At 34.3% G+C, this 14,975-nt stretch overlaps 1 protein-coding gene across 4 annotated transcripts in view; it reads left to right on the top strand.

Moving 5' to 3' along the window:
- LOC128983277 (uncharacterized) overlaps positions 1-14,975 on the top strand; it is a 146,263-nt gene that overhangs the window by 45,249 nt on the left and 86,039 nt on the right. For all 4 annotated transcript variants that reach the window (XM_054402544.1, XM_054402536.1, XM_054402527.1 and 1 more), the window contains one exon: positions 1,768-2,497. In XM_054402544.1, coding sequence (XP_054258519.1) covers positions 1,768-2,497 — 730 coding nt within the window. The remainder of the gene's footprint in view (positions 1-1,767; positions 2,498-14,975) is intronic.

Genomic DNA, 14,975 nt, shown 5'->3' with positions numbered 1-14,975 from the left:
AATATTAATATTGTTCTCCATGGTAGCATGAGAAAATTCACCATGTTTACATTTGCTTTGACATATAAATGTAAACAACCAGAACTGTCAAATGCCTATTTTACAATTCCAGACAGCTGATCCAGAAAAATAAAATAACTATGTGGTAGGTTTATTTAATCTTAAACTTTATGATAGATTATTTATCATAAATCTATTTCAATGATTATGAAACAGATTTTTCCCGTTGCGAAGCAAAATTAAAAGTGAGAAGAAGAACACATGTTAATTGTAAACAGTCAATGTGCAATGTGTAAATTATCTATGTTGTATTAAAGATGTGTATAGTTTTGGATGTTGGTTTGTGTTTAATGATATAAATTATAGAATTTTTATTTTAAGGATTTGGCATATGAGTAAGCCTATGATAAATAACACCATTTCAGAGTTCTGCAAGTTTTTGAGTGGAGTTTAGTAGCCTGGCTAAATAACTTAGGTACGGTACTTAATAAAATTTGACAGCCTTTTTACGTAGACTTAAATTGTAAGCTTACCTTTTCCCGTCCATGGGCAGGTTGATTGTTATAAATTAACTCTTTAAACTGGAATAGGATTGTTATGTAAATTGTGAGTATTTTTATTTTGTTGACTACTAAAAACTACCTATTTAGTCGACTCTTTTAAAGTCATCGGAAATTGTGACTGTTATTAGTTTCTAAACGAGTTATTTGTTTATAAATAACGCCTGCACTTCTTTGCAATTGCTCGATTTCGAGCAACATGTACACTAGTAATTTTTAAACCACAAAAACACAGTACATTTTCATCTTTTGAACAAATCTAATAAATCCTTATATAGCTCATGTTTCCATTAATTTACATGCCACGACCTATCCAATGACACCTTAAACATGGTCATCGGATGCATGGCAGCTTCAAAACAATCATCACAAAATTCATGTTGGCTTATTATAGATACATTCAAACAAAAAGTTAATAGTTCTGCACCCCTGCTTTCAACAAAAGTGCATAATTCATCAACTTATTGACTTCATTTCTTTCAAATCCAAAATTTTTATAAAAAAACGAAATTGTGTTTGTTTTACCCTAAATAAATTTCTGGGAAATGGATTAGCATGTTAATAATTTTAGTGCATTACTGATCAAGTCATTGACTTGGATGGAAGGAACTAATATTATAGATATGAATGTTTGGATTGGAGTATGTCAATAACGTGAAAACTACTTGACCAATTGAGCAGATTCTTTTCATGAGTAGAGCCAATATAACCACAGGCTTAAAGGATATAGTCTGCTTTTATTTTAATGCTCTACTAGGGCTTTGCCCTGACAGTTAATTAAGTCCAATGTTGTTCTTCAATGTAACCAGGAAAAGCCTTTTGAAATGCCACTCAAACCTGTACAGCAATCAATAGTTTATTAATATTTATTAAATCAAACGGGCGAAGCCCACAGGTACCATATGGTGGCCTATATACCACATAGAGAGGTGAAATATGCACAATTTTGTTCCTTTAAAATTCTCTTTAGTTTGATATAGGGTACAACATGATTATGTTGGTTGGATCCAAACTTTTTTTAAATTCTCAAGCAAGTAAAAAAAAAAATACTTATTCTTGTGAGTTGCAAGTAAGAGCTGTCATATAGCCCTGGTTCCTTATTTGGACAATTCTAGGCTGGTTTTATTAATATAAGCTTTGATTAATTAAACTGTTTACAATGTGTAATGCTTGATCTTCAGCTCATACTAACTCTACTGTTTATTAGTTCACAGATATCAAATGGGGAAGTGTTGAGCAATCAAGACTTTCGTAATCTCTGCAATGTTCTCAAGTCTCAAATTCGCCATTTAGAACTGAGTGATCTCATTGAAACAGTCAAGTGTTTGGGGTATCTAGGAGTATCCTCAGATTCTAAAGTGATGAATGTTACTCTGGGATTGATCTCCAAGCAAGTCAACGATCTATCGTTGCAGCAGATCACATTTCTGGACTTTGTAATGGCAGATTTCAAACAAACACCGCTAGTGAAAGCTTTGAAAATCGCCCTTCCTATTGTATTTGAGGCTAGCTTGCAAACAAGATGCAACTTTGATAACATCTCATTAATGACGGACCTTTTATTTTTTGTTTACAAGAGAAAACATTTAGGAAAAAGCTATGACATATTACTTGATGCTCTAATTGAAAAAAGACATCAATTCACTCTCAAAGATGCAAAAAGTATAGTTTTATGCATCACTGAATCAAAGCATTATAATGACAATAACCACCTTCTTCTGCATCATTCACTTGATCACATATCAGATTCAATCCGTAAAATAGATTTTTATGAACTAGAAAACATACTCTACAAACTCTGCAAACGATTTGTTGAATCAAACAATGACACGTGTTACTACCATGAGGAATTTTGTAACGCTTGTGCTGAGATGGTAATTGAAAACAATTATGGATTTGAACAAACAACTTGGATTTTGAAAAAGCTAATTAAATTTGTAAGTATTTCTTTAGCTATAAAGTATCATTGTTGTTACAGGTGCTGAGTTTGTGTATTTATTTTTTTCTGTAATTCAGGGTGTCTAGTAGTCGGGAATGATGGGAATTAGTATTGAATTTCTGTATTCAAAATGGTCTATTTATTTTTTTCATTACTGCCACTTCAAAAATTTGTTATTTTGTTGCATGGTAGAAAAATCCCTTTCCATACTGTCTATGTCCCAAAAATCAGGAAGGAATCAAAATCTAACATCCCGAACTAAAAATAAAACCCGCCCATCCCTAATTTCAACAAAGCTTTTGGTAAAAAAAATTCCACTTCATCGTACAATTATACTTATCTACTCCCATAGCCACACATATCTAAAGAGATATTTGGCCGCACCAACAATGCCCCTTAATCTTTTTCTATCTTCTGCGTCTTCCTCAGTTGCTCCCATTCGTTCTAGTTCTCTCTTCACTTGGATCCACCACTTTTGCTTTGGCCTTCCTCTTGGTCTTCTTCCTTTGGGATTTCTCATTAAAACTTGTTACAGATTACTATCCTCCTCTCTTCTAAAAACGTTCCCAGCCCATCTAATTCTTCTACATTTAATTTCACAAACTACATCTAGATCCTTGTAGAGTTCTCTCAATTCCCTAAACTACCATTGACAATTACTATACACAAAATAGAATTCTGTTTATAGTCAATGATTATACCATTTACTAACGGTTGTAAATTAATGTTACTTTAATCAACATTAACTTTATTTGGCCTTGTACTATTTGCAAGATATTCTGCCAACTAAAATGTCATTGTTCAGTTAGTTCTTTTAAAGCTTACTAACACAGCTATTAATTAATAGCCCATACAGCCAATGGCAACTAAGGATAAGCGTCTAGGAGCCAGTGCAACTCCGAGGATCGTGGATCAGATCGGAAAACCCCCCACCACCGCTCCGTGCCGATAGCGTGACGTCAACCATTACCGCAACGATAAGGAGCAGAGTCATGAGCCTTGGCGGTATAGTGGATAGCGTGTCGGGCTGATAATCTGAAGGTGCCGGTTTGAATCCCGCTGGTTGCATTAACTTTTGTCAATTTTTTTTTTCATATTAGCAAGTTTGGTTGGTTTGGTTAGGTTATGACAGTTTAATTTTATAATAAACTAGCTGGCCCGACAGACGTCGTCCTGTCCTAATGTGGTTTTATATCAAATGCTTGTTCATTTTCAAGATGAGCTCGTTCGCATGGCTCAATCACGTCCTGGTTGAAGTTCGTTTCCTACGCTCACTCACCTTTAGGTTGGAGCTCGTTCGCTGCGCTCACTTGCCTTCAGGTTAGCTCGTTCGCTACGCTAACTCACCTCCAGGTTGAAGTTCGTTCGCTACGCTCACTCACCTTTTGGTTGCAAATTAGCTGTTGTCATAAATTTAAAAAAATAATAGTGCTGCACCCTGTTGGTAAACCTATTAACTTTTTAATGCTATTGAACATCACAGAATCAAATTGTTTAGTTGAACCAGCTGTTAAGATTCCCATGGAAACTCCAGAGCCACTGGGGCGGAGCCCTTTTAACGGATCTGCACCAAACTTCACACAAACCATCCTTGAATAATGCCTGAAAGTTTCATTACAATCTGTCTAGTGGTTTCGGAGTCCATAAAGGACAAACAAACATACATTGGATTTGATATATATAGAAAAATTATAAAATTGAATTTGAGACATTTATAATTTTATTTTTAGAACAGGACTATTTTTCCGATTAGTAAACCTTAAAGTTTTTCATTATCAGCAAGTTTGGTTAGTTTGAAATCTCTTCTGATGGAATTCAAAAAAAAAAACTACCAGAAATCAGACTCATCAACAAAATTAGATTTGAATCTTTCTCTAAATTAAGTAAGCTCAGTTAAATCTTTAGGCATCACAGTGGATCAAAAATTGATTTGGCAAAATCATATTGGTGAAGTTGTAAAAAAATTTAATAAAGCACATTTTATGTTCATTATTTTATCTATAGGCCTTATCTGTTGACATATCCACTCTTATGATGGTTTATTACGGTTATGTCTATCACTTTTTTAATTATGGTGTGATCTTCTGGGAAAATTCAGATAGGAGAAAAAAAGTTTTTAAAATGCAGAAGAGAATTATCCGTATTATATTTGTACTTAAAGGAAAAAAATCCTGTAAGAGTATTTTTGAAAATCACAAAATTCTGACTTTCCCCAGTATATACATATATAATTTGATTTTGTACATAAGACAAAATTTATCAAATTTTCCAAATAACTCTGATTTTCACAACTATAACACAAGACAAAAGAATAGCCTTACATACCCTAGACATAACACCTCCACCATTGAACATTCTCCATATTACTCTGGTATAAAATTGTATAATAGCCTGCCTAGCACCATAAAGGGTTAGACAGATTTTAAAAGATTTAAAACCAGTTTACTCAAATTGTTGTCAGATAAATGCTGCTACAAGATTGGGGACTTTTTCAATTAGCTATTAGTATGCAAATCAATAGTTAGTTGTAATTGTAATGGTTGAACCGTAAGTAGTTGTAGGGGAGAAAGTGTATAAATATAGATTATAGCTCTTAATTAATTAGTGCTGTAAATATGCCAAATGTATAGTTATGTTTATTCTTGACTTTACACAATTCATGTATAGAAATGTACTGTTTGAATAAAGGATTTTTTGATTTGATTTGATTTGGTTAGGTTATGACAGTTTAATTATATTTAATTTAAATTTAACCTACAAACAATACCTTTTGACAGCGACAGTGATAGAGATAAAAATGTTTCGCGAACAGTTAGGCTATGCTGATGCGCCGGTATGATTCGGAAGCGGACGACATGGTGGGGTGGAGGGGGCTGTTCTGATCCACGATCCTCGGAGTTGCACTGGATGCCTAGACGCTTGTCAACTAAGGGACCTATAGTTGTTGAACCTACCTAGTGGAATCCGAACTACATTTTTTTCTTGTAACAAATTGGTTTAATTATCAGGATAGTACTGCTGATAGTCGTAGTACTCACTAGTACTGGAGACTCTAATCCAAACCAGGGAGCTTCGTATCCACAGTGCATGCCTATAAATATACACAATTCGTGACCTCCTAGTAGCTGCATTACAGGACGACGACGCCGTCCCAGTTTATTTACACAACTTAAATTTTATTTATTTTTACCAAATAAAAATATACTTTGATAAAGCTTACTTAAATTAGGCTTTTTATTAGTAAATAAAATAAGTAAGTAGGAGATGGGGTGTTACATAAATCCAACCTAAAAATGTGTCTTTTAGAAATACTTAAGTAAATAATGTGATTAACCCTTAAGCGCTCACGCTTGTTTTTTTTCGCTGGAGCGTGCCCGGGGGTTTAGTGGACCCCCAAATAAAAATGGCTAAGCTCTTTAAACTTTAGACATAATATCTACTAGTGGAACCCCGTCGAAATCGACGGTTAATCTTGAGGTTTTATGTAAACTCAGCTAACTGCGTTGGATAGAGTGAAGTCATTAAAATCTTAGTTATATGAAGGGAGGATAAGCAATAATAATTATGACGATTGTGTTCCCTAAAAAACGTGATTGATGAATTCGTTTAACACAATATTTCCTACCATTCTTTTTATCGGCTTTAGGTTGCCCAAAAGGTTTTTTAGGAGTCTTATAATTATTTCTTCAGGTGTTTGTTTCATACCAAAGCCACTTTCACTATATGGGAGAATGAGTTCATATAATTAGTCCATCATGTTACGGAAAGAGTCAATATTTATTACTAACCACTAACTCCATCTGCTTTAGGAAAATCATTCAGATTGTATCCAGATTTATAAATAAATCTTCATATTTTTTTTAATAAAAATATCTGATTCGCCAGAAAGTAGTAACATTCTTACTTCGATCTCATCAATTTTAAATCCTTCTCTTGCCACATCGACCTATGTATTTAATCATCCTGTTCTTACTTGATAATTCATTAACTTATGGGGTAGTTTTGCCTTGGCCATATAGATCACATAAAGCTGTGCATGTATTTCGTGGATTGGAATGAACCATAATTGTAGGAAATTTTATCACAAATCTTGAACATTTGCGGAACCAAATCCATAACCTAGTCCAGCATTGGTAACAAATTATGCAAATGCGATGAGATGTGATGACACTGTTGTGTTTCTGAATGTTTTGTGTGTAGTGAGGTTTAGATGCGTTGTTCAACCTAGCTACATGTGTACATCAAAGTAAAAACTGTGTACACATTTTTTTTTAAATACCTGAATTGACATTAGTTCACTTACTTTACCAAAACCATAGACTCCGTAGTTAGTCTATTCCAAAACTTGAACACAGCTCTCATCCTCAACGTACTCATCTATGACACAATTTTCAACCCGATTATCAAAAACTGTTATACCAATAAATTAATCTCAGGTGTTCTTTCTTGAATTTAAAAATAAATGGTGATTGAAAGTAGGAAAATACCCCCGCCGCAGCAAACCTGCAGACTAAGCGAATTTCCATTTGCCTGATTGGATTTACACTAAAATGTATCCTTAAAAATATCACATTTATCCCTATTTAAATAGAATCAGTTTAACACATACTTAGGTTTGCTGCAACAGGGAGGGTAAAGGTGTTTTTTATGTAAAATGTTAATTGTTAGTAAGAAATAAAAACATGTTCCAAATTTGGGCAAAATATGTTAATAAACAAGCAAACTACAACAGTTTACTTATTCTCCATAAGAATAACATGGGGATTTTAAATTTGCAATTTTTTGGAATTTTCTCCGCAACCATTAGGCGCATTATAACGCTTCAATATACTAAATTATTTGTTTTTTTAAGCTCTACAAAATAGTTTTTAAAGAAATTGCGAAATTTGATGTTTTTTGGGTCAAAAATGGGAAAACCCCATTTTTACCCCATAAAACCCCCCATAAACCCCCGTTCCCATGGTCCGATCATGCTGGTTCGCGAACTCGTTCGAATAAACGTAGGTTTACACGTTTGTACCAAATTTAATCAAAATCGGAACATTTTTGCTCGAGTTATCGCGCTAACGGACACATATATATATAAATATATATATATATAAATATATATATATATATGAATTTGAACGGATGGTGTTTTTGGCCTCTAGGGACCTCAAAACGGAAAAAAAATCGGTCCCGGGTCCAGGTCTTACCATGAGTACTACGGTAATAGCTTATTCCCTATATGGGAAATTCGCTAAAAAGGCAAGTGCCAACCTTACAATATGTATAAGCTAACCCGATAAGGAATAGTTATATGTTCCTTTAAAAATTGATAAGTCACACTTATTTCATAATTTAAAATTTTCTAAGAGCAATAAAGCATAGATTTTTGAACAAAACATTTCAAACGTATCATAAATTCATCATTTTGTTGAAACTATAAAAAACTTGCCATTGTGTAGAGAATCCATTTAAAATCATAAATAATAATGTAAACATTTAATTTTGACAGTTTCAGTAGACCTTTGAATACAATTTTAATATTAACAGCTGGTTCATTAAAAGTAGTGTAAAATTATCCATATGGTCGAAATGTAAACAAAATTGCAGAGTGAACTTTAAAGGCCTCTGGGGCAAAGCCCCAAGGAAATTTACATCGTTTCTCTTTTGAGGGCTCACCTACAGACCAATACCTTTCTTTAGACACCCCTACCAAGTTTCTACGCCCAGCCGTTCTCTCAAATTAGCTGTGACAAAAACCTCGTTTTCCTCCATAAGAATAACATGGGATGGGAATTTAAAGGCCACTGGGGCAGAGCCCCGAGGGAATTCTCCATGATTCTCTTTTGATGGCTCATCTACAGACCAGGACCTTTCTTTAGACACCTCTACCGAGTTTCTACGCCCAGCCGTTCTCTCAAAATAGCTGTCACAAAGAAAAACAGTTTCAAATTAATGTATAGATATTCATTTTCTCATATTGTTGTGTAAATTTTATGATAATACCATATCCTTTAATCGATTTTAAACTAATACTTTGAACCCTTAATATTTTCATCATGAAATGTAATAATGGTGTTAAAGAGGGGAAAATTGTAGTTAAACAAGTTTTTATTGGAAACAAATGTTATTTTTGATTTTACAAAAGTATAATATTTGTGTTTAACCATGGAAACTAATATAATAATATTTAATGAATTAATACATTTCCCGGTTTGTAGAAGATACTGTATAAAGAATTAAAAAATTAAAAACAATTCTTTGATAATGTATGTTTTTTTCTCAAACATCCTCGTCCAGTGGTTGGTTTAGAAGTACTTTTAAACTCACTTCACAAATATTTTAAATTTTCCCCCGGAATATTTTCTTTTTAGGTTTTACACTTAAATTTGGTCTTGGCGTGTTTTTTTCTTAAGGCAGACGGTTATCAAAGCAGACGTGCCTTTGCACTGGGAGGCTAAATCAGTGGACTCTATGGTTGGATATGTCCATCCAATTGGTTTACAGATAATAATTTTTTTGGCAAACTTTTACTTTAAAAATTTGAATGATAAAGTTATAATTATGATAATCAATCTGAGACACTACTACGCGCAAGGGGGTACACTGGATCCCCTAATGAACACTGTACTGGTGACACATGCACGCGCGTGGGGGTATGCCGGATCCAGGGGGGTGATAACAGGTCAATGACTTGGTCAAGACAATGTATATTTTGACAATTTACCTGGCTGCGTGCAGAAGCTCTCCTTAGGCGTTATGTTAGGTGAATATACTCCTTAGGCGAATATTCAGATAATCTACAAATTATCACTAACTAGAAAACTATAAAAAAGTTATTTTAACAAAAACCTGAATGATGTTGTTTAATCAGTTTCAACTTTAACACTAACAAATCATCTGTTATTAAACATCAATTAGTATTAATCACTGACTGTTAGAAACATGATTAGTGATATATTAGGTAGCGAATTTCCCATATAGGGAATAAGCTATTACCGTAGTACTCATGGTAAGACCTGGACGCGGGACCGATTTTTTTTTTTTCGTTTCGAGGTCCCTAGAGACAAAAAAACACCATCGGTTCAAATTCATATATATATATATATTTATATATATATATATATATATTACTAAGCAAATCAAAATACCACAGTACCCTAAAAACATTTTATTGTTTTTAGGGTACTGTGGTATTTTGATTTGCTTAGTAACATTTAAAGTAGCCCTCATTGATGTATACAATAACAAAATATATATATATATATATATATGTGTCCGTTAGCACGATAACTCGAGCAAAAATGATCCGATTTTGATGAAATTCGGTACAAACGTGTAAACCTACGTTTATTCGAACGAGTTCGCGATCCAGCATGATCGGACCATGGGTACGGGGGTTTACGGGGGGTTTTATGGGGTAAAAATAGGTTTTTCGCATTTTTGACCCAAAAAACATAAAATTTAGCAATTTCTTTCCAAACCATTTTGTACAGCTTAAAAAAACAAATAATTTAGTATATTGAAGCGTTATTATGCGCCTAATGGTTACGGAGAAAATTCCAAAAAATTTTTAATTTAAAATTCCCATGTTATTCTTATGGAGAATAAGTAAACTGTTGTAGTTTGCTTGTTTATGAACATATTTTGATCAAATTTGAAAAATGTTTTTATTTCTTACTAACTATTAACATAAAAAAAAAACAGTTTTACCTCCCTGATGCAGCAAACCTAAGTACTTGTTAAACTAATTCTATTTAAATCGGGAATAAATGTTATATTTTTAAGTAGACATTTCAGTGTAAATCAAATGGAAATTCGCTTAGTCTGCAGGTTTGCTGTGGCGGGGGTATTACTAAATCTTAACACTTTCCCTCATGTTTATAACTGTTTCAAAAGTTTATTTCAATCCCATAGCTTCACACACGGTCTTCAGTCGTGGTCTGTGCTGTGGTTTGGTCAAACAGTCTGCTAACTGAAATTCTGCTGGCTTAACGGCCAGTTTGCCTTCTGAAACCATTTCTGTCACAAAGAAGTGTCTAGTCTGAATATGTTTTGTTCTTCTATGATTCTCAGGGTTTTCAGCTAGGCGTATTGCTGCTATGTTGTCTATATTCAGGATTGGCAACTGCTTTAGATTTATCATATCCTTTAGCATATCCTTTAGCAGTCCTGATTTATGATTTGATTTATATTCCAAAGACCAATTCATTGTACCTTTCAAATATCTTGGTATCCTTTTAACTTTAATCCAGTCTTCATATGAAGGGTTCTCTAATGACTGTGATGCTTTCCCCACAGCAAAAGCAGTATCAGGACGAGTTCCGGTCACCAGATACATACATGCTCCAACACATTCTCTGTAGGGGAATTCTTTAGATTTCACTTTTTCTTCAAGGTCTACTTTCCCAACTGTTGTGTCCTTTATGATAGGGGTCATTGCCGGTTTACAGTCTTCCATGCCAAATCGTTTCAGAATTCTTTTGGTATATCCCTCCTGGTTAATTCTTATAGATCCAACTTCTTCTTGCTTTATTTCTAGCCCAAGAAAGTAAGATGCCGGTTTTTCTACTATTTTAAACTCTTGTTTCAAGTCTTTCATAAAGTCTTCGAGCATTTCAGGATCCGTTGATGCAACCAGCCCATCGTCCACATAGAGTGCAAGCATGTGTGATAATTAATAAGTGGACTGTATTTTAGATGAGAATAAAAGAAATAATAGACTGGAAAATAGTTGAACTGTATTTGAAAGAAACATTTTTAACACAGATAAACAGTATCAATTAATAATTAAACATCAGCTGGTACAAATGAATATGAACATAGCAAATCAAAGAGTGTTAAATAAATAATGTGGGATGATTATATTAATAAGTACTGAACATAACCGCCCACCAAAAACAACTTTAGTGGTTTTTCTTATTTGACTTATCCTTGGCAACTCTTGTGTTTATGTGAAATTCTGGTCTAGTTTGGTTTCTGTATGATCTTGAAAAATTGCTGATTTCTTTAGATCCAGCAGAGTAGGTTAACATCTTCTTGTCTTTGGAGTAGTCTTGTCTTTCATAATAGTTTGATGGTCCTTTAGTAGGAAAGGATTTACTTGGGTGGTGAACTTTTATAGGTCCAATTAGAACCCAACCAAAAATGCTGTGGTAGAGAGTAGGCATACCATGAGGGGTAGATCTCCGCCCACCATCAAAAATGTCGGGGTACAAATCAGCTCCGAGCAAAACATCAATATCTCCAGGAACATCAAAATGTGGATCTGAGAGTTCAAAGCGTTGGAAATATTCTCTTATTTCAGGGTCAAGAGAAGTAGAAGGTAGAGAAGATGTAATTTGAGAGAGGACAATAGCGTTAGTGTTTAGAATGGGCCCATGTTGGAAACGAGGTTTGATAGAAAAATTTACACATCCCTTTGTCTTAACAATAGATGTTTGAGATAGTCCTTGTACTGGAGCATTAAATTTTTGTCTTTGAAGACCTAGCTGTTGAACACATCGTTCACTAATAAATGAAGCTTGAGATCGTGGATCAATAAGAGCTCGAAATGTCCTATATTTACCAAATGAATCACTCACTTGAATAGCTGCTGTACCGAGTAACACTGAAGTATTTGAGTCAGTCTTACCGGATCCAAACCCTGACATTACCGGCTTGTCATCTTCGGCAGTGTTTTTTTGGCTTTTGTAAAAATGTGACACATGACATACCTGATCTGATTTTCTTTGATGCGAACGAGACTCGTCGTGGAGAAGTGTATGGTGTCGTTTACTACAACTTCGGCATGTAGATGTTGAAGTACAATTGTCCAACATATGCCCAATGCTGAGACAATTGAAACAGGCTCGTTTTGATTGCACAGCATCCCTACGCTCCTTGATGGACAAAGATGAAAACTTTGTACAAGTGTACACTGTGTGTGGTTCGTCACAGTAAATACAATTGGGTGTCCGAATATTAGTGACATAAGTGTTTCTTGCCACATTAGATGGTTTGTAAGCATTTTGAATTAAATTTGGCTTAGGTTTCTGTGCTATTGGGGCTGTTCGAATATTAATAGCAGTAGCATCTAAAGCTTTGCAATGATCTGTCAAAAAACTTATTAAGTTATGAAATGTGGGAAATTCACTTTTCGAATAAGCTCTTTCAAATAATTGTCTCGTATGTTTGTCAAGTTTTTGAATTAAAGTGTGAAACAACATAAAATCTCCTAAATCTACAGGGAAGGTTGTTGCGTTCAATGCATTCGCATTTTCACAACAAGTGTCCAATAAATGTCTTAAAGCTTTCGGAGAAGAGACATGTAATGAAGGGAAAGCAATAATTTCCTCCAAATAATGTGTGGCTAGGCAACATTTATCATCGTACCTAGAGACAATTTGTTCCCAAACTAATTCATAATTTTGGCTAGTTATTGGAAGAGTACGTGCCAAAGAATGTGGTTCTTCACTCAAACAGGACAACAAATATTTAAATTTTTCGACTGGAGAAAGTGTTTCATTAGTGTGGATTTAGGGAACAAAATAAATCTTTAAAATTAGGCCAATCTTTCAAGTTTCCATTGAATTTAGGTAAAGAGATTTTGGGAAGTTTTACCTTATTATTGGTGTGTGCATGCTCACCTGACCCATTAGAATTGGTACAATTTGATTCAGCAGACGGAGCAAACTTTAAGTTGGTTGATAGAATGGAATAATACAGTTCATCGACTTCATCAACAATAGTTTGGTATATGGACAGGTTTTCTTTGTCATCAAGGGAAACTTTGAGTTTTATAATGTCGATGTGGCAGCGGCGGAATTCTTCATAAGTAGGTTTGAGTTCATCGAAGCGTACTTTAAAATTGTTATATGCTGTTGGATCATTAAGTAAGTCAACACTGATTGAATGGAGAGTTTTTATCTTCATGGCAAAAGTGTCTCTTTGAAACTCTAAAACAGTTATCTCTTGAGCAATCTGATCTTTTTTCTTCCTAGACATAGGTAGACAAGTTTAAAACATCAAAGAATTTAGGAAATTTAGTTAATTGAAATAAAAGGTTCAAGTAAATAATCTAGGCTCGCAAGGACCAAAAAAATATGTGTGATAATTAATAAGTGGACTGTATTTTAGATGAGAATAAAAGAAATAATAGATTGGAAAATAGTTGAACTGTATTTGAAAGAAACATTTTTAACACAGATAAACAGTATCAATTAATAATTAAACATCAGCTGGTACAAATGAATATGAACATAGCAAATCAATGAGTGTTAAATAAATAATGTGGGATGATTATATTAATAAGTACTGAACAAAGCAGAAGCTTCTTTACACCCTCTTTCTTGATGAACAAACAGGGATCTGCTTCACTCTTATTTAAGCCAAGTTGAATCAGGAAGTTGCCAATTCTTTTGTTCCAACACCGAGGAGCTTGTTTGAGACCATACAAACTCCTTATTAAATGGCATACTCTTCCTGAAAGATCATCGTATCCCTCCGGCTGCTTCATATATACTGTCTCTTCTAGGTATCCATAAAGGAAGGCTGTAGAAACATCAAACTGTTTCAGTGACATTTTCTCATTAGCTGCAGTACTTAACAGTGCTCTTACTGTTCCCAGTCTAGCCACAGGACTAAATGTCTCAAAATAGTCCACTCCTTTCTGTTGTGAGTACCCCTTGATCACCAGCCTTGCTTTGAACTTATCGACTGAACCATCAGGATTAGTTTTAAAAAACCTTATATACCCACTTGCAAGGTATACATTTCTTACCATCAGGTAACTTTTCCAATACCCAAGTTTTATTAGTGCTTAGCGAATCCATTTCATCATCCATTGCTCTTTTCCAATTTTCATTTTCTTGAGATTGTATTGCCTCATAGTAATTTTGCGGTTCATGTATGTCACTCATATGACACATCGCAAACATTACTTAGTCTTCCAGTCTCTTGGGAGCTTTGATGTCTTCACGCTTTCGCAATTCGTATTTTGGACTTTCTTCTCTTTCTGATTCTTCCTCAGAATCCAGTCCAACGATATTTTTCCCAGTTCCTACTTCTTCTGAAGTATTTTCTTCTTGAGGTTTTGATGGTTCATGGTTTGGTAACTGTAACAAGGGTCTCTGAAACAATGGTTCTTCATGAAAAATTACATCTCTTGATCTAATCAAAGAGTTATTTTCCATGATACTGAATTTACAGAAAAGGGATATAATTCTAGTTTTTTAATGAGTATATCATGATTGACACAGTCAAACGCCTTGGATAAGTCACAAAACACACCCATTGTGCTATGTGACCCATCCAAGGCCCATGACACCTCCTCAACCAAGTCTGAAAGCGCTCTCATGGTACCTAAACCCTTTCTAAACCCAAACTGCTTGTTAGAAAAAATATTGTGGGTTTCCAGAAATGAAGATATTTGATAAGAAGCACATTTTTCAAAAACTTTTGAGAATGCTGGCAAAAGTGAAACCGGACGATAATTGTCTGGATTTTGTCTC

This window comes from Macrosteles quadrilineatus, unplaced genomic scaffold (genome assembly GCF_028750875.1).
Source record: "Macrosteles quadrilineatus isolate MER2022 unplaced genomic scaffold, UCM_ALF_1.0 Scaffold_1__1_contigs__length_201487025, whole genome shotgun sequence".
Classification (NCBI taxonomy): Eukaryota; Metazoa; Arthropoda; class Insecta; order Hemiptera; family Cicadellidae; genus Macrosteles; species Macrosteles quadrilineatus.
The sequence above is the reverse complement of the archived record's forward strand: the minus strand, read 5'-3'. Positions and strand labels throughout refer to the sequence as shown.